This window comes from Rattus norvegicus, chromosome 8 (assembly GCF_021556685.1).
Source record: "Rattus norvegicus strain SHRSP/BbbUtx chromosome 8, alternate assembly SHRSP_T2T, whole genome shotgun sequence".
Taxonomy (NCBI): domain Eukaryota; kingdom Metazoa; phylum Chordata; class Mammalia; order Rodentia; family Muridae; genus Rattus; species Rattus norvegicus.
This window is the reverse complement of record NC_141541.1, coordinates 48,880,566-48,904,583: the sequence shown is the minus strand read 5'-3', so window position 1 is coordinate 48,904,583 and position 24,018 is coordinate 48,880,566. Positions and strand designations below refer to the sequence as shown.

At 45.1% G+C, this 24,018-nt stretch overlaps 1 protein-coding gene and 2 non-coding genes across 3 annotated transcripts; all 3 read right to left on the bottom strand.

Annotated features, from left to right (window-relative positions):
- Positions 1-12,496: 12,496 nt before the first annotated feature.
- Positions 12,497-16,358, bottom strand: Hspa8 (heat shock protein family A (Hsp70) member 8). The gene is made up of 9 exons (NM_024351.2): positions 16,284-16,358; positions 15,541-15,750; positions 15,072-15,277; positions 14,803-14,955; positions 14,167-14,722; positions 13,750-13,952; positions 13,336-13,534; positions 13,018-13,250; positions 12,497-12,764 (listed from the first exon to the last, which is right to left on the bottom strand). Exons 2-9 carry the CDS (start codon positions 15,743-15,745, stop codon positions 12,579-12,581), a joined length of 1,941 nt encoding a protein of 646 aa, NP_077327.1. The 5' UTR covers positions 15,746-15,750; positions 16,284-16,358; the 3' UTR covers positions 12,497-12,578.
- On the bottom strand, positions 13,614-13,699 carry Snord14d (small nucleolar RNA, C/D box 14D). Its single transcript, XR_015628337.1, has one exon. It is a non-coding gene; the product is annotated as a small nucleolar RNA SNORD14 (small nucleolar RNA).
- On the bottom strand, positions 14,028-14,113 carry LOC148004087 (small nucleolar RNA SNORD14). The gene has a single exon (XR_015628357.1). It is a non-coding gene; the product is annotated as a small nucleolar RNA SNORD14 (small nucleolar RNA).
- Positions 16,359-24,018: the final 7,660 nt, after the last annotated feature.

The following is a 24,018-nucleotide window of genomic DNA, read 5'->3' as shown; positions in this document are numbered from 1 at the left end:
AATGGAATTTTACATAGAAATGGAAGGGGAATAGCAATTGCCAAAGACTGGGAAAGGGAAAATGAGGTGCATCTCAGGCCAGTGTTTCAGTTTCACCAACTAAAACCAGTTGAGGGGTAGGCTGCACAAGGGTGTGAGTGCACTCAACCCGAGTGGCAGGCACTTGAGAATTCGGAGTCAGGGTAGTTCATACCTGCTGCCCCCACACCCGGGAGGCTGACTTAAGAGGACCGAGAGTTCAAGGCGGAGACTGAGGCAATAACTCAGGCAGTGCTTGCCTTGCAAGCAGAAGGATCTGATTTCCATCCATAAAATCCATGGAAAAGAAGCCCGGTGTGGTGGAATAACCCCAGCACCCTGGGGCGGTAGAAAAAGATGGATCCCTGAGGTACCTTGGCAAACTCACAGGAGGACAGTGTTGAGGGAACATCGATGAAGGTTGTTCACACATGTACACACACACACACACACACACACACACACACACGTATGCATGCCAGCTTGAGCAACATAGTGAGTCCATCTCAAAAGGAAAATATTAAAATGGACATTTGTATGTATTTTACCGTAATTACATATTTTGAGGGCAGGTGTGGTAGTGCATGCCTATAATCCCAGCACTTGGGAGTTAAAAGCAGAAAGATTAGTAGTTCAAAGGCATCCTTGACTACATGAGACACAGTCTTGAGGGTGGGGAGTAGAAGGGAGAGAGAGAGAGGGAAAGGGGAGAAAGTGTTAAAGGAAACAGAATACCTTCCATGGAGCCAGTTAAGACTTCGAACTCCAGCAAAATAATGGGAGAACAAGAAAAAGATTTTTAAAGATCTTTTCAGATCTGAAAATTAGATGATTCCATTGATGAAGACTTTATAACCTTCTAAATTGTAGGTTAACTTAGGGGGGGGAAAAAAATCTCACAACAATCTAAACTGGCAGCACTAAAAAACTTCCTTGATAGTAATCATGGCTGAATCCAGTTTAACACACACACACACACACACACACTCTCGAGCGCGCGCGCGCATGCCGCACGCACGCACGTACACACACATGACTACCAGGCATGGTGGCACACACATTTAATTCCAGCACTCAGATATAGGAAGGCATGTCTCTACGTTGGAGGCAATCTAGCAAGTTCCAGGCCAGTATCGAAGCGGGCCGTGCTTTCTAAACATAGCTGGGCCAGAGAGTTAGCTCAGGAGGTAAGAACACTAGCTGCCCTTACAGAGGACTCAGCAGTTCACTTCCAACATTAGCATGATGTCTCTCCGCTCCAGTTTCAGGGAATCTGTCACCCTCTTCTGGTCTCCATGAGCATCATGCAGGCAAAACATCCACAACTGAAAATTAAACAAACACAAACTAAAACCAGAAACAAAGAGCTGAGAATCAGTGGTGCAAACTTATAAACTCAGCCCTTGGGAGCCTGAGGCAGGAGGCTTGAGAATGTGATACCAGCCTGTGCTCCATATACAGTTCTAGGCCAACAAAAAGCCCTTCTCCAAAACAAACAAACAGACCCTGGAAGTGACACCACAGATTTCAGCGGGAGAATTTCCTGGCTATGTAGGTGCTGAAGAAATGAAAATTTGGAAAGTAGTCACCAGAGTAGCGATAACTTGAGAAGCAAATTATTTTTTAGCTTATAAATATTTTTTAATTGTCCATCGTGGTACTCAGGAGGCAGAGGCAGAAGGGTCTCTTCAAGTTCCAGAAGGTGTGAGTTCCAGGCCATAGAGAGCTATGCGAGACCCTGTCTTTTAAAAAAAGGAAGAAATGGAGCTGGAGAGATGGCTCAGCGGTTAAGAGCACCGACTGCTCTTCCAGAGGTCCTGAGTTCAAATCCCAGCCACCACATGGTGGTTCACAACCATCTGTAAAGAGATCTGATGGGCTGGAGAGATGGCTCAGTGGTTAAGAGCACCAACTGCTCTTCCAGAGGTCCTGAGTTCAAATCCCAGCAACCACATGGTGGCTCACAACCATCTGTAATGGGATCCGATGCCCTCTTCTGGTGTGTCTGAAGACAGCTACAGTGTACTCATAAACATAAAATAAACATTTTTTTAAAAATCCTAAATCAAAATAAAAAGCTGGAGCCCCAGTCCAAGTACTGTTCTTCAGGGTGCTCTGTTCTTCCTTCAGCTTTCCAGTCTCCTTCCAATGATGCCCCTAACAGGGGAGCAACAGTTATTAGTCATGGGGGTGGGGGGTGTTGATCTCAGAGTCTTTAAGAGAACTCCAGGTTAGAGACAAGGAGTAACTTACCGGCCCCAGAGTGCCCCAGAGCTGCCCTTTGCTATCTATCCCCTCTCCCCCATGCCCCATTGTGCTCTGACTAGAATCAGACTGAAAATACCACGCTCTCCACCTCTCTGTGCGCTCTCTCTCTCTCTCTCTCTCTCTCTCTCTCTCTCTCTCTCTTTCTTTCTCTCTCTCTCTCTCTCTCTCTCTCTTTCTCTCTCTCTCTCTCTCCCTCCCCCCACCTCCCAGTCTTTCAGAACCTTTTCTGGTTTCCCCACCACAGGCTCCTAGGACAAGGATTCTTATAAGATTCATTCCCGTGTCCTGGAGCCAGCACAATACTATGATGCTTTTTGTAATGCTGGGAGCTTTCTCAGGCTGAATGTCAATGTGCGGGTTTGCTTCAAACCACGGCCTTTGTATTGAGCCCAAAACAGCTGCTTTCCAAAGCCAGTCAGTGGCCTGTTGAACATGTACCAACACCTCACCCATTCCAAGCCTCAGTTTCTTTGATGTGATAACAAGATAGGCTCTCCTATGCTGACAATCCTTGATCCCATAGTCAAGGGACCTGAATGAGAGGAAAACACAGAAGGGTTTGGGCAGGACTATCCTGACCCAGATGGCTCTTCGCCATCGCCGGATGCCAAGCAAATGTGTTTGCTGTGGTTAACTTCTAGAACTAGAAGCTAAATAATCTTCTATTGAAATAGGGAAGGAGGGGGCTGGAGAGATGGCTCAGAGGTTAAGAGCACTGACTGCTCCTCCAGAGGTCCTGAGTTCAAATCCCAGCAACCACATGGTGCCTCACAACCATCTGTAATGGAATCTGATGCCCTTTTCTGGTGTGTTTGAAGACAGAGACAGTGTACTTATATATAATAAATAAATCATTAAAAAAAAAGAAAGGGGTTGGGGATTTAGTTCAGTGGCAGAGCGCTTGCCTAGGAAGCGCAAGGCCCTGGGTTTGGTCCCCAGCTCCGAAAAAAAAAGAACAAAAAAAAAAAGAAAAAAGAAAAAGAAAAAAGGAGGAGGGGCAGAATGGGAGGGTAAAGAGCCGGAAGGAAGGAAGGAAGGAGGAGAGAGAAAGAGGAAAAAGTTTGGATGTAGGGATACAATTCAGGTTTGTTTGGCAAGCTTGAGGCCCTGGGTTTAGTCTCCAGCAAGAATGAGAAGAAAGAAAAGTTAATTTTATTTACTTTTTGAGACAATAAAAAAAAAAAAAAAAAACCCGCATGCACAGGCTAGCTTCGATTGTATTCTGTAGCAAGGATGATGCTGAACCGCTGACCGTCCTGCTTCCCCTCTCCAAATTCCAAGATCACAGGTACACAATTCCATACTTGATTTATGTAGTGCTAGAGACTGAACCAAGGCTTTGTGCATGGTGGGTGGGCTGGCTAGCTTTGTGTCTGCTTAACACAGAGACATTTGGAAGAGGGAACCTGAGCTGAGAAAATGCCCCCTGGTGGATTGGTCTGTGGCAAGCCTATATGAGCTTTTTTTTTTTTTTTTTTTTTTTTTTTTTTGGACTGATGATTGGTGTGGAAGGATCCTGTTTACTGTGTCTGTGTGTGTGTGTGGGGGGGGGGGTGTTAATCTGGTGTAAGCCAGTAAGCAGTGATACTTCAGGGCCTCTGCTTCAGCTCCTGCCTCCAGCCTCCTCCCCTGACTTACTTCAGGGATAGACTGTGATATGTGTGATATGGAGGTACACTTGAAATAAACCCTTTCCTTCCCAAGCTGCTTTTGTTCATGGTGTACTATTACAGCAACAAACAACATAAAAGTCAGGAAGCACAAACTCCACTGACTAAGCTACATCCACAGCCCAGATTTATTTTGCCTCAGAATTGGAGGTTCTTGTGAATGTGCTTGGTCCCCAGCAGTGTTTCCTGGTAGCAGCACATGGTAAAACCACCGACCTTGAGGCCAGGTACGAAGAGAGAGAGAGTAATAAGTAGGGTCCCCTAGCCCCTTCAAGAGAAAACTCATCACAAAACTCGTAACTTCAGCCTTGTAAAGTTTCTACCCTGACAGTAGTGCCAGGCTAGGAACTAGGCATTTAGCATAGGGCCTGTGGGAGACATTTCAGGTCCAAAAAAATATTGAATGGATTTATGTTCTTGTGTGACAAAATTTTTCACAATACATACAAGTACTTAGGCCAGGTAGAGAACTCACGACATAGCAAACTATGGATACCACCCAAAGTCCAACATAATGAACCAATGAGTTTTATTGGGGTTACTTACAGAAATGTAGGTAAGGGGTTATTTATAGGAGCAAAAATAACCAAAGACAGCTGCCTTCCCAAGGCCCACCTCACAGAGCTGGGAACCTAGAGCACACTGTATAGCCTGCAGGCACTTAACACATTGGAGTGTCCTTTCCAAGTGACTCAGTTGGTCTAAACCTCTTCCAGGCAGCTCTGCTGGTTTCTGCTTTTTCCAGACAGCTGGTCTGGTCTTAGTCTTCCTTGCACTTCAGTTTCCTTTGCCCTAAAACGACTCTCTGCTTTGTTGCTTTCTCTGACAGGGAGGGACCTAGTGAATCTGGTCAGTTTCAGGGACTTCCTAAAGCTACTTTGAGTTGTTTATCTTCCTGCCTTAGGAGCTTCCCTGCAGAATGAAATGTCCCAGTCTCAGGGGAATCTCTTATACCACAGACCTCTTCCACTGTCTCTCACTTTGCTTTTTTTTTTTTTTTTTTTTTTTTTTGGTTGTTGCTATGATTTGAAGACACCACTGGACTTCAGTAGCGAGTAGCAAAGAGGGATGTTTAATATCTTGCAACATGCAAAAGTTCTTCACATCAAAGAAAGAGCCATAGCCCAAGAGACTTCTGGAGGTAGGTGTGGCAGCACACGCTTGTGATCCCAGTAACTGAGGGGTTAGGAGGTAGAAGCAGGAGGATCAGGACTTCAAGGTCATTCCCTATGACAGAGCTGAGGGCCAGCATGGGCTACATGAAACCTGTCTCAGGAAACAAAACCTGATCAAACTCAAGTGACTTCTGACTCTTCCAGACGATTGCCAAAAGCTACTCTCATCTGTAAGATTTCTTTATCAGTATTTCCATTTCAGGAATTTTCTTTAAATATATTTACTTATTTTTATGTGTATTGTGCTTTTCCTGCATGCAGATCTGTGCACCACATGCATGGCTGGTGCCCTCAGGGGTAAGAAAGAGTGTCAGATCCCCTGGAACTAGAATTACATCTGGCTGTGAGCCAACATACTGACACTGGGAATCGAACTTGAGTCCTCCGGAAAAGAAGTTAGTTTTCTATCTCTTCAGCCCTAGGAGTTTCCTTTGAAATGGTAACCTCTTACATTTCTCAAATTAGTCCTTTTCTCCATTGTTTCTGCTGCAGTTTGTCTTGGGTAGGCTGCCATGGGCAACATATTACTTTAACGTGAAGATATGCCAAATCTCCATTATGCAACAGCACCTATGGAAAACCTGAATCGGGTCAGGGTATACAACAGAGAGAAAAGTCCCTTAATCATCTATTAGGATGGATAATTAAACTTAGCAAGGTCATATAATATATATATATATACAATATTTAAATTTGATGCTATTCCTATATAAAAAGGAATAAATAATGAGAAAATGAAGTTTGAAAACAATTCCATTTACGGTGGCATCACACACATTATAATTAGCCAGGCAGAGTGGCTCACACCTGTAGTCCAGGCTGAGGAGGCCACTAATTCAAGCTCACCCTGTGAGTTATTTGGGAAAAACAAAACAAATCCATATAACTAGGAATACATTTAAGAAACGAAACACAAGAGTTCTTCATGTTTAACTTCCAATAGACAGATTATTGAAGCCCCGTGTAGCAGAGAGATGTTCCATCTTCAGACCTAATATTATTAAATTGTCAGCTCTACCCAGTTTGAGCCATAGAGTCGATAGCATCCCCATCATGAGTTAGCGGCCATTTGAACAAAAATCCACCTGATTGCTGGACATGACTGCACAGACATGTAATCTTAGCATTTAAGAGGTGGAATTAGGGGAATCAGGAGTTCAAGGCCAGCTTCAATTACATAGTGAATTCAGGTCCATTCTGGGTTCTATGAGGTCCTATGTCCAACAACAACAAAATAGACCATGTACTAATAGAGAATCATAACAAGGGGCTAAAGAGATGGCTTAGCAGTTAGGAGCACTTCTAGAAAACCTGAGTTCAACTGGTACTCATATGGGGCTGATAGCCAGCTGTCACCCCAGTTCTAGAGGATCCCTCTTCTGATGTCCACCGGCACTGCATGCACATGGTGCACAGACACACGTACAGGTAAAACACCAATACATGTTAAATCAAAAGAAATAATCTAAAAGGAAGAAGAAACATAATGATTTTAAATGTTGATGTTTTAGTATTTATATGAAGCAGAATAAAATCATGTTTTGAAGAAACATAGAAAGAAAGAAAGAGAAAGAAAGAAAGAAAAAAAGAAAGAAAGAAAAAAGAAAGAAAGGAAGGAAGGAAGAAAGAAGAAAGAAAGAAAGAAAAGAGAGGGAGAGAGAGAGAGAGAAAGAAAGAAAGAAAGAAAGAAAGAAAGAAAGAAAGAAAGAAAGAAAGAGAGAAAGAGAGAAAGAAAGAAAAGGAAACTAGGAAGGGAGACTTATACTATTAATTTAAGACTTTCTATAAATAGTTTGGCGACCTAACTTAGCACACTATGACTGTCCTCGTTCTGTTACTGTATGACAAGCTATTCTAAACAATGCTGAAAACCTGAATCTCCAGCAACATTTATTTTGCTTCTGGGCCAGAAGAGGCTAGACTCATCTAGGCCCATACTCTGGGCCTCTCATGTTCCAGCAGGTGGCTGGAACAGAGTCTGTTTCCTCTTCACTCCCTTGTCCAGTGCCAGAAACGACTTGTCCAGGTGGCCTGTCCAAATGAAGGCTGAGGTAAAGCTCACTTCCTGCAGGGTGGCTGAAGACTCCTACAGTGAACCAGGTGGGAGTCGTGTGGCTTTGATAATCTAAACGTGGGGGGTCCTCAGAATCACATTGTCCACATTCTATCTGTTATAAGACAGTCCCTAAGGCCAGGCCATATTCTAAGGGAGATAGTTAGATTAGACCTTTGCTGAAGAAGTGGAAAAACTGAGATTATGGATGTGTTTTAAAATTATTACCCAAACTCAGTAATTAAGAGCACTTGTGTTTTCAGAGGACCTGGGCTCAATTCCTAGCACCCACATGGCGGCTCACAACCATCCATAACTCCAGTTCCAGGAGATCCAACATCCTCCTCTGACCTCAACAGGTATAAGGCCACACCTATGGCACACAGACATATATACAAAACAAAACCAAAGAACAGGCAGGTCTAGAATGCAATTCACTCTTGCCTTAGGAAGAAGTAAAAACTCTCAGCAGAAAGGGTAGAAATGCTACCCTGATGCTTATCCAAGGGGTTTCTGAGCTTTCCTAAGGCTTCTGAAAAGACAGCAGCAGAGAGATGGCCTAGAAGATGAGGTTGGGTGGAGGGCTGGGGCTCAGAGGTAGGGCATTTGCCTCCCGAGTTTGATGCCCTAGGTTTAACCCAGTACTGCTGCAAAGGGGGTGAGATGGGTGGGAAACCAAGGTTACTTCAAGGTTCCCAAATCTTATGTGCCCACACATCTTCACTTTCACTGTCCCCACTGCCTAGCTAGCATATGCTTCCTCTTCCTTCCAGCTTTCCCTACTCATTTTCTTAGGGTTGGCTTAGGCACTGGCTCCTCCAGGAAAGCCTCCCTTATCCAAGCCTGGTCAAGGGTCCCTTCCATTGGGGATCCACGATTCCCTCAATACTCTCTCACCAGTGTCTGCTCTTTATCCACATCTTCATCGCTCTCCCTCCTGGAGTCTAAAGTGCTTGAAGGCACAAGGCATTCCTTTGAATCTATAGGACCCTAGAAAGTGGCAAATGGCCTAAGTGATGGGGTGGAGTGTTCCTAAGCCACCGTACAGGACTCGGACACAAGGGGCTGCAAAACCAGAGGGTTTTGTCCTCAAGTCTCCTGTGTCACCTCCCTGCACAAGCCAACTGGAGCTGGGCAGAGCTGAGCTGAGGTGTGCTAAGCTAGCCCCTTAGTGTGAACAGCCAGCTCTGCGGTCTGCTCAGCTGTGGCCTCCCCTCAAGTCTCCCCAAATCAGCCAGCCCCTCTTCCCAGTTCCTCTCTGGGAGTAGATCGACCTGGGTCTAGCTAAAACCTTAGATGCGATAATAGGAGAAAAAATTAATAAGGGTCGAGAGTCGGACAATTGGTGGCAACGAGATGAACATAGATTAATGATGTGGTCCTTGCTTGCTCTGGTCCCCTCAGCCTGGGCTGGAGAAGGTTCATGGTTGATACCCATTAAAGGGCTTAATGAAATAATTATAATTCACACCCCAGAGCATCAAAGAATCAATACTGGGGAACTTTGAGCCACTCTGGGGGTGGCACCCCACTGGCTTCACAGTTCAGCTCAGCAGGCAGAGCAAGGAGAAGGAAATGCAGTTGACATGAAAGTTACATTAAAAGAGGGCAATAATAGATTAAAAGCTGCCGGGATCCTGGTGACTGGACGTCGATATCCTTTCTTCCCTGCCTTGCCCCAATTCTACCCCCTCCATGCACTATTAGCCCAAATCGATGGGCTGTCCATTGACATCAACAGCTCCAGCATTAATGCGAGCTCACAAAGGAAGCCCAGCCGTATATTATCACTTCTCTCTAGTCCAAATTACCACATAATGCAGGCCGCGGGCAGCCTGTGACATGTTAACACTATACACGATTTGTTGGGATTGGACTGAACATTTCACGGCTGTAGATTTCATCAGAGACTTGATGACAGAAATAAACTGCCATTCATAGGGAAATCACTGGAAATAATAGAATTAGGCCTTGTTTGGGAATCTGGAGGGACAATGGAGGAAGGACAAACAGCCTTACAGCTGGTAGCCTGCCGTGGGGGCAGCTCCAGAGAAAGATTGCAGTAACAAGACCTTACACTCCACCTCACTGAAAAGCAGGTATTTGAATTTTGTCCTTGGGTTCCTTTCCTGCTTTTGCACAAGAATTGGGAAGATTCTTTCTCTGTGACAGCTGGGAATGTGATGGCTGTGGGTTGAACTGTCACTGAATTCTTTTTTTTTTTATTTATGTATATGAGTTCTGGAAGAGCAGTCTGTGCTCTTAACCACTGAGCCATCTCTCCAGCCCTAAAGTTGTGCTTCTAAAAGGTTAAATTTACAGTGATAAGCACAATAGGACAGCCAGGTGACTGGATAGTCCGAAGATTTCCTCCCTTGGCAAGCATGGCTCTTGTCCAAATGTTGACTTTGGACTTTCAGTCTCTACACTGGAGACAGTGTCTATTGTTTTAAACTATCTCTGTGTGTTTGGCACTTTTTATGGGCCCCTCAGGAAATAATGTTAACTCGTAACTAATGATAGGCCTTTTTCTGAGCCCTTTCCTAAGTCAGCTGCAGGGCTAAATGGTTTGCACACACTGGCTCACTTCAGTCTCCTGACGATCCTAAGGTTGAGTATTGGAACCTCCACACCTCAGGTAGTTCCTGAAAAGTAATCTGTTGAGCATTGCACACCATCAGAGGGTACAGCAGGTCTCTGGACAGAAACCTAAGAAACAGTACAGCAACAAAAAGCTTCCCGTTAAACTTCCCAAGATTTTTCCAATTGGCTTCTTGCTTGCAGCTGGCCTTCTTTCAAGTCTCAAGTTTCTAGCATTTCCTGAGAGTGGAAACTATTTGGTTTGAATTGAGCCCCAATACATCAAAACATCAAATAGCCTCCCCCTTGCATTCCTCCTGCCTCTACTTCCTAAAATGCTAAGTTACAGGCAGGAGGCACATCCCCTACCCGTAACATACTTGTAAGACAACTTTCATTTCTATTCCTCCTCTATCTTCCCAACTATTTTAATAGTTCTCTCACATTTGTTCTTCCCTGTCTATAGCAACTTGGTGGAAAATGTTAAGACAGTCACAAAAGACCATGTGTTGGATGCTTCCTTGTCTCCAAAATGTTCAGAAAGGACAGCTAACAGAGTGTGGTGCCAAAAAACAAAAATGCTATAGCTGGTCTTAATAGTCAGTTTCTAAAGCCAAGTCTGACCTTCAACTCACTATACAATTACAGATGACCCTGAACTGATCCTTTCCTTTCCCGCCTCAAGTCATATAGTCATATATCACACCAAGCTTTGTGTGAATCCTGCTGACCAAGCATTAGCACCTGAGCTGAGCCCCAGTGCCAGCAGCCTTGCCAACTATCAGCTCAGAAATGATTGTAGGTTCAAAGGTTACATAAAAGACTAGAACTCGGGGTTGGGGATTTAGCTCAGTGGTAGAGTGTTTGCCTAGCAAGCGCAAGGCCCTGGGTTCGGTCCCCAGCTCCGAAAAACAGAAGAAAAAAAAAAAAAAAAAAGACTAGAACTCCTTGATGCCTTTGTTCCTACCTTCTAGTTTATACTCATCCTCACTAAACTCTCTAACTCAAGCCAGATCCCCACATCATTCCCAAAACTAATAGCCAGCCACTTGCTCATCCTACAAATCCATGCTGAGACATGAACATGGATGTTTGGCTTTAGGCTGGACTATCTTTAGCTACTATCCTTTGCTACGCTGCCAATAAGCATCTGCTCCCACTTGACAAAAGTTTCAGTGGGGCATTGGTGACTTATGCTGTTAATCTCAACACTCAGAAGGCAGGAAGCTGAGTTTGAGGGCTATGCAGAGAAACCCTACCTTGAAAAACTAAGGAAAAAAAAAAAAGGGAGGGGGTTCCAATAGCTTTCCCAAGGATGCTGGCAGTTGCTTTATAATTGACTACTGCCATCTGCTGGACATGTCTCAAAATGTGTGCAGAGGAAACACTTGTAAAAGCCCTTACATGTAGCTCCACTTATAACCTTGAACTCAGTATTACATTGAACTACTGTACTGTTGTTGAGAACTTTTGTTTCTATGGCTCATAGCAAAGTATTTGCCTTAGGAATTTACAAGTCTGTTACTTGTAAAATATAGCACTAAAAAATGTATTAGTTAAATCTTATCTAAGACCCACGTGGTAGTAGTGAATGCCAGTGACCTCAGTTACTTTCCAGGCAAACCTGAAACCAGCTTGAATAGCTAGGAATAAGGCATGGCTGAGTAACTGCCTTATGAAAATGGATTTAGGTATCAAAACTGAAGGCAGTGGTCCCTATGCTTAACATCCTCTAGTTTCACTTATACTTTCCAAGGCTTTTCCATAAAATTAGCCTTTTTAATATATTTGTCTAGTTACCTCCAACTTGTCGAGCCAACACAGCAGAAATCAGTTTCTCTTTGCACAGAACCATTTTGTGCAAAACAGGTTTGCTAAACAAATCCAGGCTTAACCTCTTGTGACTTTAAGGCTTGACTTATACAAGCATAGGGGCAGGGGAAGAGTTGTTTGCTAGCAAGCCTACTTCCTGCCTTCAATCCCCAGATCTCAGGGAAGAATCAAACTTTACCTCCAGTTGTGCCCACACATTTAACTCTGCAAATGTTTATACCCAGGGGAATAGCAACCACCCTGGTTTTCAGATGAACTGTTATCTGTACCTATGTACTCTATAGCTTTATTAGATTATCAGGGAAATCAGGAGGCCTGCCTACCATGGCAAAATATGCAGGTTGCCCACCTAGATACAGTACTCTGAGCACTGTCAGGCTTTAAGACTGGATGAAAAAGCAACTTGCAACAAACCCAGTTTCCTGTAAACTAGGTTGTCACATGCAGACCTCTGGAAGAAGGCTGGCCACTAGGTGGCAGCTTAACACTAAATTATATAAATACTTCTTGGAACATGGCAGTTCCCAGATTTACTATTTCATGGGTCAGACCACCTTATGGTTCAGATTATCATTTGCATCATAGTCCACCTTGTGTTTGCCTACAAATTGCATAGCTGGTTCTTACCCCATTTTGTCCTGTTAGCTTGTCAAGTGTTATCCACAAAGCTACAGGTTAAACTATCCCAAAAGGAAATTTTGCTTTGCTACTTAATCCCACTAGTCCAGGGCACAAGGCTAATCTTAGCACAAGGCTAAAATAGTCACTCATGAGAGGTTTGTGTTTTGGCTGGCAGTAGCTGTCTCCCAGCTTGAGAAGCACCTGAGTCCCAGGCCACCTGGAGATATCCTGTCTCACTAAATGTTTAAAAAATATTTAACTCAGTCAGGACAACTGTATGGTGCCAATTTAAATAGTTTTATTATTCCATGTTACTTGTTTTGGGTCCCTGTGGAACAATGCTATACCCTCTACTTTGACTTAATCGACCTCTTCAATGGTGGGGCCTGAAGAAGCACCACCAGATGGAGGAGCTCCTCCACCAGGGAAGCCACCAGGCATTCCTCCAGGCATGCCACCAGCACTCTGGTACAGCTTGGTGATGATAGGGTTGCAGACCTTCTCCAGTTCTTTCTGCTGATGCTCAAATTCTTCCTTCTCCGCAGTCTAGGAGGGGAGAAAAAAAATCAAATTAAGATCTCCAGATCATTTTTTTTGGTGGGGGAACTGTCAACTAAACCTACATCTTACAAAGACCCCTTCCTTAGTTAGCTATTGAGTCACTCAGACATCCAAGGAAGGTAACTGCCAACACTGTCCATTCTGGTGGAAACCGCGAATGTTTGGACCATTCATCATAGTGACCCCTTTTCAAGCCCTGTTCTGAATACCTGCTTCCCCTTATTGGCAAAACATGTACCTGGTTCTTATCCAGCCAGCTGATGATTTCGTTGCACTTGTCAAGAATCTTCTGTTTGTCTTCATCATTGATCTTGCCTTGAAGTTTCTCATCCTCAACAGTTGCTTTCATGTTGAAAGCATAAGACTCCAGCGAGTTCTTAGAGGAAACCTTATCTCTCTGCTTCTCATCCTCAGCTTTGTACTTCTCAGCTTCTTGGACCATGCGCTCAATATCCTCCTTACTCAAGCGGCCTGATGAAAGTTACAAAATCATGAGGTTATCTTTTAAAGGTTATGAACATTGTTCCATTCAGAAAGCATGTTCATACATACTTACCCTTGTCATTGGTGATGGTGATCTTGTTCTCCTTTCCTGTGCTCTTATCTACAGCAGAAACATTGAGGATGCCATTGGCATCAATGTCAAAAGTAACCTCAATCTGAGGAACCCCACGGGGTGCTGGAGGTATGCCTGTGAGCTCAAACTTCCCAAGCAGGTTGTTGTCCTTGGTCATGGCCCTTTCACCTTCATACACCTTTAAGAAAGACAAGAGAAATTAAGACACATAGAAAATACTACTATAGTGGCTTAAGCTCAATTTGGGGGAAGATCAGTCGCTCAGACATCCAAGGAAGGAACTAGCCAACACAGTACTTCTGGTGGAAACTACGAATGGTTTTGGAATCCATCATCACAGCGAGAAACTTCCCTGGGTTTTTTATACAAACTACACAAAATTCTAGAACACACCTGGATGAGTACACCTGGCTGGTTGTCAGAGTAGGTGGTGAAAGTCTGGGTCTGCTTGGTGGGAATGGTGGTATTGCGCTTGATGAGGACAGTCATGACTCCACCAGCAGTTTCAATCCCAAGGGAAAGAGGAGTGACATCCAAGAGCAGCAAATCCTGAACATTCTCAGACTTGTCTCCAGATAGAATGGCTGCCTGGACAGCTACAAAAGAGCAAAAAATAAAATGTTAGAAAGAACTCATTGTAACTTCAATCACTTCAACATTGTTTATTTTATTCGCTCAGACATCCAAGGAAGGAACTAGCCAACACAGCATTTCTGGTGGAAACTACGAATGGTTTTGGAATCAATCATCACAGCGAATCTTACAGGCCTCCCTTGTTGAGACTACAGAGTATGTAAAGGCTATATTTACCTGCACCATAGGCAACAGCTTCATCGGGGTTAATGCTCTTATTCAGCTCTTTTCCATTGAAGAAGTCTTGCAGAAGTTTCTGGATCTTGGGGATTCTGGTAGAACCACCCACCAGGACAATATCATGGATCTGTGACTTGTCTAGTTTGGCATCTCGAAGGGCCTTCTCTACAGGGTCCAGTGTGCCACGGAACAGGTCAGCATTCAACTCCTCAAATCGAGCACGGGTAATGGAGGTGTAGAAGTCAATTCCCTCATAGAGAGAATCAATCTCAATACTGGCCTGGGTGCTGGAGGAGAGGGTGCGCTTGGCCCGCTCACAGGCAGTGCGGAGACGCCTGACAGCTCTCTTGTTCTCACTGATGTCCTTCTTGTGCTTTCGCTTAAACTCAGCAATGAAATGGTTGACCATTCGGTTGTCAAAGTCTTCTCCGCCCAAGTGGGTGTCTCCAGCTGTTGATTTGACTTCAAAAATTCCATCCTCGATAGTGAGGATTGACACATCAAAAGTGCCACCTCCCAAGTCAAAAATGAGCACATTCCTTTCAGCCCCGACCTGTCAATGAAAATATTCCTTAGTTCAGGCATGTTTCTGGCAAATTAATCCTAACCAACACTTGTATTTAAGACACCCACCTTCTTATCTAAGCCATAGGCAATAGCAGCAGCAGTTGGCTCATTGATAATTCGAAGTACGTTGAGGCCAGCAATAGTTCCAGCATCTTTTGTTGCCTGTCGCTGAGAGTCATTGAAGTAAGCTGGCACGGTGACCACGGCATTGGTAACAGTCTAGAAAACACAATGAATTAAACAATTGTTTAGTTGGCAAATTCCAGCACCGATCAGGATGTGTGAATTATAAAAAGGGAGAGCCCATCCCATAAATGGCACCGGTTAAAACCCACCTTTCCAAGGTAAGCTTCTGCAATTTCCTTCATTTTTGTCAGAACCATTGAAGACACTTCCTCAGGATAGAAACTTTTTGTCTCCCCTTTGTATTCGACTTGGACCTTGGGCCTGCCTGCATCGTTCACCACCATGAAGGGCCAGTGCTTCATGTCAGACTGAACAACAGCATCATCGAACCTACGTCCGATCAGACGTTTGGCATCTGTAAAACAGTAAATTGAACCTTGGCGACTACTGACTGCAAAAGAATCTTAAAGATGACCTCATGGTGTAGGAAGGTGCAAGTTCCGGTGCAGGAAGCAATGTCCCATATTTAATAGCTTGTGGCACTGCATTGTCGATTTAAACAGTTGCAATGACCTCTCAGGTTGCAGTAGTGTGAAAGCCTATTTTTACATTCCAAATTTTCTGCCACCCAGCCCTTCTAACCTCCCATCAATAGCACAAAAAATACTGGCGACTTACCAAAAACTGTGTTGGTGGGGTTCATTGCAACCTGATTCTTGGCCGCATCCCCAATTAATCGTTCTGTGTCGGTGAAAGCAACATAGCTCGGCGTGGTGCGGTTACCCTGGTCATTGGCAATTATTTCCACCTTTCCATGCTGGAAGACACCCACACAGGAGTAGGTGGTGCCAAGATCAATGCCAACTGCAGGTCCCTTAGACATGGTTGCTAGAAGGAAAAAAAAGGACGACTAAGCGGTCATCTCCCTGCTTTCACTCTGCACCGGCCCAGACCTATCAATCACCTGAAGCCACGCAGGCGACACTGCTGCAGTTTGAGTGGCCTGCGCCAGGCTTGGCACAGCCCGCCCTAGGCTGAAGGAACCATCTGTCCAAAAGGTCTGCGACAATGGCTGAGCACGTGGCCACCTCCGAGGGCCCCCCCCACCCCCAGGACCGCGCACTGCGGGAGGCTGGATCGCCTCTTCCATCTCTGAAACCCGTGCCCTGGGAACGCGCGGAAGAGACCCTCCTTTAGCTTGCAGACAGAAAAAAGAAAAGGCCCCGGAATCCTGAGCTCCCCTCCCCCGCCATGCGGAGGCTTAAGGCCATGGCGGCGCCGCCCTGACTCAGCTCATCCTCCCCTTCAGCAGCAGCCTCCGTCTCTGGCAACAGCGGCCTAAGCCGCACCCGCCGCCTAAGCATCCCACTGACCCCTGCACCACACCGGCCACGCACCAACACCCAAGTCCCATGCCTCACCTTGCGTGTAGGCCCAGCTGTGCTGATGACGAGACCACACAGAGACCCCCGAGAGCTGGCTCCGCGTTCAATGAGACCGGTTTCCGCCCGCTTCACTGTCTCTTATACCCTGTCTTAGAACCTTCCAGAAGGGTTCCGCCCCATCCCGCTGCCGATCAGAGCTCCTTAGCCAATGGACGGCCAGGTTCTCCGGAGTGCACTAATGAACAACCAGAACGCTCTCCTAGGACCCGCCTCCACTCCGCCCCTCCGGGCGATGACGCACGACCGCAGCGTTCTGGAACTTTCACGCTCGCCCCCGCTCTCGGAACGGCCCGGGGGAAAGGGGAGGGCGGGGCGCCGAGAGCCCGCGCGCGGGAGTCCTCTGTCACTCAGAGCTGGTGGGGGAAGGGAGAGCGTCGGCACCGAGTACGCATGCGTGACCCGTCAGCGCAGGCGGGAGGGAGCGGAAGGATGCCCATGAAGGAGGGCGGGTACACCCGCAACGGACCAATGGCAGCAGTGCTCGGCGCTATCTGTTCCTCTTGGGACCCTGTGCAGCCTGAAAGAAGAGCCTGAGGGAGGGGGAGTCCGGGAAGAGAAGACGGAAGTGGGGCGAGGACAAAATGGCTGCGAAGGTTGTTGCACCCCTCCCCCACCCCACCCCTCGGTCCTTCTCCGTGAGTCCAGCAGTTTCCCGGCCTCCGGTTTCGTCCACCCACGGCTTCCGAGCCGGAGACTAAGGAGCACTGCTAGGCTTGTTTCGTGGAGCCTCTCTTGTGGAAGGCTAGGCCGCCGAGCGACCTCCCTTGCTGTCCCCCCAGCAAAATGGAACATGTCGATCCCCCAGTGTGGGGGCTCGATAATGCCTGACTTGTCACATGTCCCCAGGGTCCTCGTTGGTAATCCTCTGTGAAAGAAATGGTCCAGTCCTCTTTGCTGACCCCCGGAGCCGAGCGCCCCTCCCCATCTCTGGACGAGGACAGCGTGGCCTCTATTCCCTCTCTGCCCCACTGGACTTATCACTTTATGGAATAAATGTTCAAAAGGATAATTTATTTCCCCTTGTGGGTGAGCTAGGCATTGGCAATCCTGGTTTCCGGCAGCCCTGTGTCCTTGATTGAGTGATCTCGACCTTTTATTTTCAGCAACATGAGGTAATGTCTCTCCTGACTTGACTTTTACCAAAAATTAAACGCCCGACTGCGCAGAGTCCTTGAAAACGTGACTGAGCCAGTGGCCAGAGCCGATGCTCGGACTAGGAAACCGCAGTGCATGGAGGCAGGGCGTTCCGGGCCTTGTCACACCAAGCCTGTCTCTAGCACTTTCCACGTGTCCTTTCAAATGGGCAGGGAGAACAGATATTTATTAGTTAGATAGGTTGGTTTTTTTCTTTTTTTTTAAATATATATACTGCAACAACTTTTAGTTGTAGCGTTTGAATTGGAAGGTCTCCAGACCATGTGAGGAAGGCTATCAAAAGACCGGGGACTCTTTGTCCTTGTCAAAGGCTAGTAATCACTAAGACAAAGCCATAATTTTTTTTTTCTGGTATTTGTATTTTGGGAGGAATGTTGGCTTAGAGTTCATGGAAGGAAGTACTTGACTCTGTTACAGTTCAAGAAGTTCGTTTTAATACAGTGCTTTTCATGCAAAGTGTACATTACATGTAAAGTGCTTTTTACATCATTTGATTATTAAAACAAGTTTCTAAGGTATGTATAACCCCCCACATTGGAAACCTGAGGAAAAGTAAGACACAGAGACATTACTGGTAGGAAAAGGCACAACTGGTTTTTCTTGGAATCACCCCCTCCACCTTTTTTTAAGCTAACCTTTAACTGGGTGTGGCTGTCCAGGCTTTTACTTAACACTCAAGAAAAGGATCAAAAGTTCTGCTAGACAGAGGCTGGGATATATGAGACTGCCAATCAGTAAAAAAAAAAAAAAAAAAAAAAAATTTGAAAAATTTAGAGCCTGAGTCTGTTTCTCAAGCATACTTTCTGGGATGTGGGTGGTACAGGCCTGTGACCCTTGCTACTCCAGAGGCTGAAACAGGAAGAAAGCTCAAAAGGCCTGCCTGCCTGCCCTGCCCTAATCAAAGGCTTGACTGAGTGATTCAGTGAAACTCTGGCTCAAGAATCAGTCAAATCCAGGCAGGATAGGAAGACAGGAAATGCTGAGGCTTGGAGAAAGGGATAACAGCCCCTCACCTGGCAACCCAATGGAGGCCTCTTGCCAGTGGAAAAGCAAGAATTCCAGCAACATTAACAATTCCTTAATGCCCTTCTACCTTCCCAGCCACGAACCTGCAATTTTCCAGGAATCTCACCAGAAACCCCACTCACAGGGAAAAGACTTTACTCTCTGGTGCAGTCTTAGTGGCTCCAGGCTTCACATTATCAGATGGGAATTCCAGCTGAGGTCTTTCAGGAACCAACCTATAATCTCACTTATCAAGAGACAGAAAGGGGGGAGGGGAGATTTCAGGACCTGCAGGACAGGGTTATAGATTAGTGCCGCCTCGGCCTTGATCACAAAAGCCTCCCCCTGCAGAGAATGGTGGTTGATGCTGAGTACAATTGACTGTTGAGTGCCCAACCTTAAAGGGATGTCTTATCACCTCCCAGACTCAGGAAACATGAGGGAAGAAGGAGTTGAAAGAACAAAGAGCCAGATGATAGGCAGAGGATTGTGAAACCCTGGGCATGACATGGCAGGGGCACTCAGGAAGTCAGTGGCTGCATGGGATCTGCACAGGACTGACCCTCTAAATAGTCACAGACTGAGGGGAGGGGCCCCAGTGGCTCTGCCTCACCTAGGGAGCAAAGGCTTGGATGGTTTCCGGGTGAAGAGGAAGTCCGTCCCCATTGGGTAACTACTGGTGTGAGTAAGCCTTGCTCCAGTTGGGAAGTCTACACTTGGACCCACAAAAGTCAGGCTTCATTAAGTCCTGTGGACCACAAAGTAGAAACAGAAGTCGTGTGAAAGTGGAATGGGGATCTCTTTAAGAAGGTTGAATTGCTGTATCTATATGTGAGGGTGTCAGATTCCCTGAGACTAGTTATAGGTGGAGGTAAGGTATAACAAATTTCTATGACTTCTGGCCAGATTAATGATTGCTAAATTCCAGGCTCAGAGGCAATAAGGTGGAACTCTGGTCTAGTGTGATTCCCGAAACCTTGCAGGCACATACCCTTATTATACATACCACACATACATACATGCACAGAAATAGTTTTTTTTTAAAGATTTATTTATTTATTATATATAACAAGAGGGCATCAGATCTCATTACAGATGGTTATGGGCCACCACTCAGGACCTCTGGAAGAGCAGTCAGTGCTCTTAACCACTGAGCCATCTCTCCAGCCCCCACAGAAATAGTTTTTAGACAGAAGAGTTAACCTCTGCCCTGGCCCCTCAGAATGTGCCCTAGGATTTGAGCTGTTTTTACTATCTTCAAAAGCACCAAAGACCAACAAGATAGCTCAATGGGTAAAGCACTTGTCATGCAAGCCTGAGGGCATGAGTTTGATTCTTGGAAGCTTTGGAAAGGAAGGAAGGGAGGAAAGAAAGAGGAAAGAAAGAGAGAAAGAGCTAGCAAACTGATCCTTCTGGGTTGTACTCTGACCTCCACACATGCACCATGGGGTGAGTGCTCCTATTATAAAAAATAAAATTATTGACCAAATAAAAGCAGAAAGTATAATGAATGTTGTTCCTTCATCTGAAATAAACCAAGCATAGTGATGTAGACTTATAACCCCAGCACTCAGGAGGTGGAGACAGAAAAAAAGCTAGTTCTAGGCCATCTTGTGCTACCCATTGAAACTGTTTAAAAATTAAATTGAAAAACAGTGCTTGTACATACCTGGAAATGCCAGCAAAGGCCTATAGATCATTTCAAGTCTAAAGCCAACCAAGTCCACACAGTGAGACCAACCCTCTGTCCTAGTTTGCTTTCTATTGCTGTAACAAACACTGTGACCAAAGCAGCCTGAGAAAGAAAGGGTTAAATTTTCCTTTTTCTTTTAAGATCTATTTATTCATTATATATAAATACACTGTAGCTGTCTTCCAACACACCAGAAAAGGGCATCAGATCCCATTACAGATGGTTGTGAGCCACCATGTGGTTGCTGGGAATTGAACTCAGGACCTCTGGAAGAGCAGTTGGTGCTCTTAACTGTTGAGCCATCTCTCCAGGCCTTAATTTTTCATATAGCTTATAGTCCATCAAAAGGGAAACCAAGGCAGGAACCTGGAGGTAGGACTGAAGCACACACTAGGGGGGGCGCTGCTCACTGGCTTGCTCTCCATGCCTTGCTCAGTTTGTTTTTAGAGGATTCAGGACCACCTGCCCAAGGGTGGTACTACCTACCTACCCACAGTATGCTGGGGCTTTCCATATCAATTATTAATCAATAAAATGTCTCACAAACTTGGCTACACACTGTTCTGATGGAGGTAATTTCTCAGTTGATATTCCTGATTCTCAGATGACTCTAGCTTGTGTTAAATTGACAACAAAAATGACCAACCCCCCAAAATAAAACTAATCAACATATCTTCTCTAAAAAAATAAAAAATCAAGGTTTGGGTACTTGAGACTTGTAATGGAGAAGTTTGGAGCATGAGGTTCTGACTTGAAATTGAATAATGGTTTACACTGTTGTGTGCCTGTCATGTGGCATACCACATTGCTAAACTCTATTTTAAGTGTATGGTACACACAACTGGTTTAATTTTCATTACAGGGTCAGGTATAGGAGCACATGTCTGCACTCAAAATGCAGGGGCAAGAAAGAGGATTTGAGTTGAGCTACAACTCCAACAACAACATAGTTACCTCAAATCTTAAGAAGAGGAATTGGGTGTTGGAGAGATGGCTCAACGGTTAAGAGCACCGACTGCTCTTCCAGAGGTCCTGAGTTCAATTCCCAGCAACCACATGGTGGCTCACAACCATCTGTAATCTGACCTGATGCCCTCTTCTGGTGTGTCTGAGGACAATGACAGTGTACCCACATACATAAATAAATCTTGAAAAAACATTGATTAAAAAAAAAGAAGTAAGGATTAGGGATTTAGCTCAGTGGTAGAGCGCTTGCCTAGAAAGCGCAAGGCCCTGGGTTCGGTCCTCAGCTCTGAAAAAAAGAAAGAAAGAAAAAAAAAGAAGTAGTAGGAATTGGCATGGTTTTCATTTTGTAGATGATGTTTAAACTGGTAAACCACAGGGTCATCGTCAAATCAGGGTTTCTGTTTGTTTTTGTTTTTCTTTAAAATATATTTATTGGGATGGCTTCCCTCTTATCAGTTTTTAGCTCTGCTTCCTCCAGAGGGAACTTCCTTCTGTAAGCCTTGTCTTTCCTCCTGAAGCCTGCTGAGGCCAGCGGAGCAGCCAACACGTAAGGCTGTCCGTGTCTGTGCCTGGCTGAAGACCGTGGACTTTCTGTGGCATCCCTGACAGCTCATTTCCTTGAAGCAGGCATGAGCTCTGTACCAGGCACTTCCTCTTGTGTTTTCCTCTTCTCTCCTGGGAAGGAGTGAAGGAAGTCCTTTGTGAGAAGCATGCTTTCCTGGAATCAGGAGTTTAAACTTAGGTTGGCTGGAGAATCTGTCTTTTAAAACATTTTGTTTTATACTACCTAAAATCCCAACATTCATGGAAAAGGGAAATCAAGTACATTCAACTGAAGGTTGGACCAGTGTGGCTTTCATAGTGTCTCAGAATCCTGAAATCCATGAGCTGTCAGCCATCCCTGGAGTGCCTTATCAGAACGGAGCACATAATCTCGCTTTGTGAGCAGCGGCAGGGAGTGGAAAGAGCTTGAACTTTGTAGTTATATCTGAATTTAAATTCCAGGCACTCTCTTATGGGTAACAGAGATAATTTCAGCCGCCCTCTCTTTCTCTTCAGCATCTTACCATGTTGGCTTGGTACTAAGTATATGGAGCCCATGATGGTCTTAAACTCATAGCAACTCTCCTGCCTCAGTCTCCCGAGTTCTGTGATTACAAGTGTGTATAATATTCAAAATCTCTGCTTCTCTTATAGAGCAAAGCCTTCAGAGCCATAGAGGTTAAATGAAATGTGCAGGATTTTTTTTTTTTAAACTTTGTCTATCGTTTGGTTTCCTTTTTGTCCCTTGGGGTTCTTAAATCTGGAAGTGTCAGAACATTTGTGACATTTAGTTTATGGAACACTAAGTTCATGGAAACTCTGAATTTGTCATGCCCTTACTATTTAATGCTTGTCTAATAAGGCAGGCAGTACAGAAAGGCCAGGGTGCCCTAAATTTATACTGTGTGTGTGTAGAAGACAAATGGGATTCATGGACGTATGTATTCTCTGATAGGAGTTACTTATACGGATGTATCCTTTAAAATTCTGACATGAGTTCTTACCTAACTGCCTAAGCTGGCCCGAGCTCTCTGCAGCCTGGGGAGACCTTCACCTTTCAGTTCTATCTCATCCTCTGAGCCCCTCAGATCACAAGCCTGTACCACCAGGTCCCGCACAAGCAGGCTTTGCAGGTATTAATCTGCAAAATTGTTCTGCTGTGTCATCATAGATAATTGTTTCATAAGAGTAGTGTGATGGTACCACCAATTAAAGAAAGTTCCAAAGGAATTACTCAGATCATTATAATTTATTAGCTAGCATGCAAATATTAAGTAAATCAGCCTAAGGTAGACAGCTTTTTTGTCTTAGTTAGGGTTTACTGCTGTGAACAGACACCATGACCAAGGCAAGTTTTATAAAGGACACATTTAATTGGGGCTGGCTTACAGGTTCAGAGAGTCCAGTCCATTATCATCAAGGTGGGAGCATGGCAGCATCCAGGCAGGCATGGTGCATGCAGAACCGAGAGTTCTACATCTTCATCTGAAGGCCGCTAGTGGAAGACTGACTTCCAATCAGCTAGGGTAAAGGCCTTAAGCTCTTGCCCACAATGACAGACACACCTATTCCAACAAGGCCACATCTCCCAACAGGGCCACTCCCTGGGCTAAGCATATGCAAACTGTAAGACTTTTGTTTTTTGGATTTGTTTTCCTTTCTAAGAGGTTTAACTTTAGAATGTATGTATTTCTATGCGTATGAGTGTACTTGTGTGTCTCTGTGTATCATGTGCATACCTGGTGCAGCAGAGGTCAGAAGAGCCCAGACCCCCTGGAGCTAGAATTACTGATAATTGTTAGCCACAGCTTGTGTACTGGGAACCTGTGTCCTCTGAAAGAGCAACAAATGCTGAACTGAGCCACCACCCCAGTCTGCTATGTATTTACCTTTGAGACTTGAGATGGTCTTACTATGTAAGCAAGACTGGCCTCATACTTGTGATCCCTCTGCCTCAGCATTGAGAGTGTTGGAATCCCCGTGCTTCTCTATCTAGCTTAATTAAGCTAAGAATTTAGTTAAATGGTTTGTGTTAGAATTGTGTGACACCGAAAGCTGGGAATCACAGACAGTAGGAAAAATGAGCTGCTTCATAATTACTGAGCTTGGCAGGTGGAAACAGGACACCAGAGAAAGCTGGTATCGACCTTGGGCCTCATGCACACATGCACACACACCCCCTCTGAAAAAAGTCGATCATTTTCAAGATAGGCAATGGATAATGTCAGCATTTGCCTGGCATTTGTGAGGCCTTCGCTTCAATTTCTAGCACTAAATTAAAGCAAAACAAAACAAAATCAAAAAAGGAACCAAAGAGATGGCTCAGCAGGTAAAGGCACTTGCTACGAA

Bases quoted from the DNA above. Each gene is read 5' to 3' on its own strand.
- Hspa8 (NM_024351.2), bottom strand. From the start codon at position 15,745: ATGTCTAAGGGACCTGCAGTTGGCATTGATCTTGGCACCACCTACTCC. The intron at 13,953-14,166 runs GTAAATATAGCC...GCTCTTTTGTAG, and splicing joins AGCTGTTGCCTATGGTGCAG to CTGTCCAGGCAGCCATTCTA. The intron at 13,251-13,335 runs GTAAGTATGTAT...AACTTTCATCAG, and splicing joins CACCATCACCAATGACAAGG to GCCGCTTGAGTAAGGAGGAT.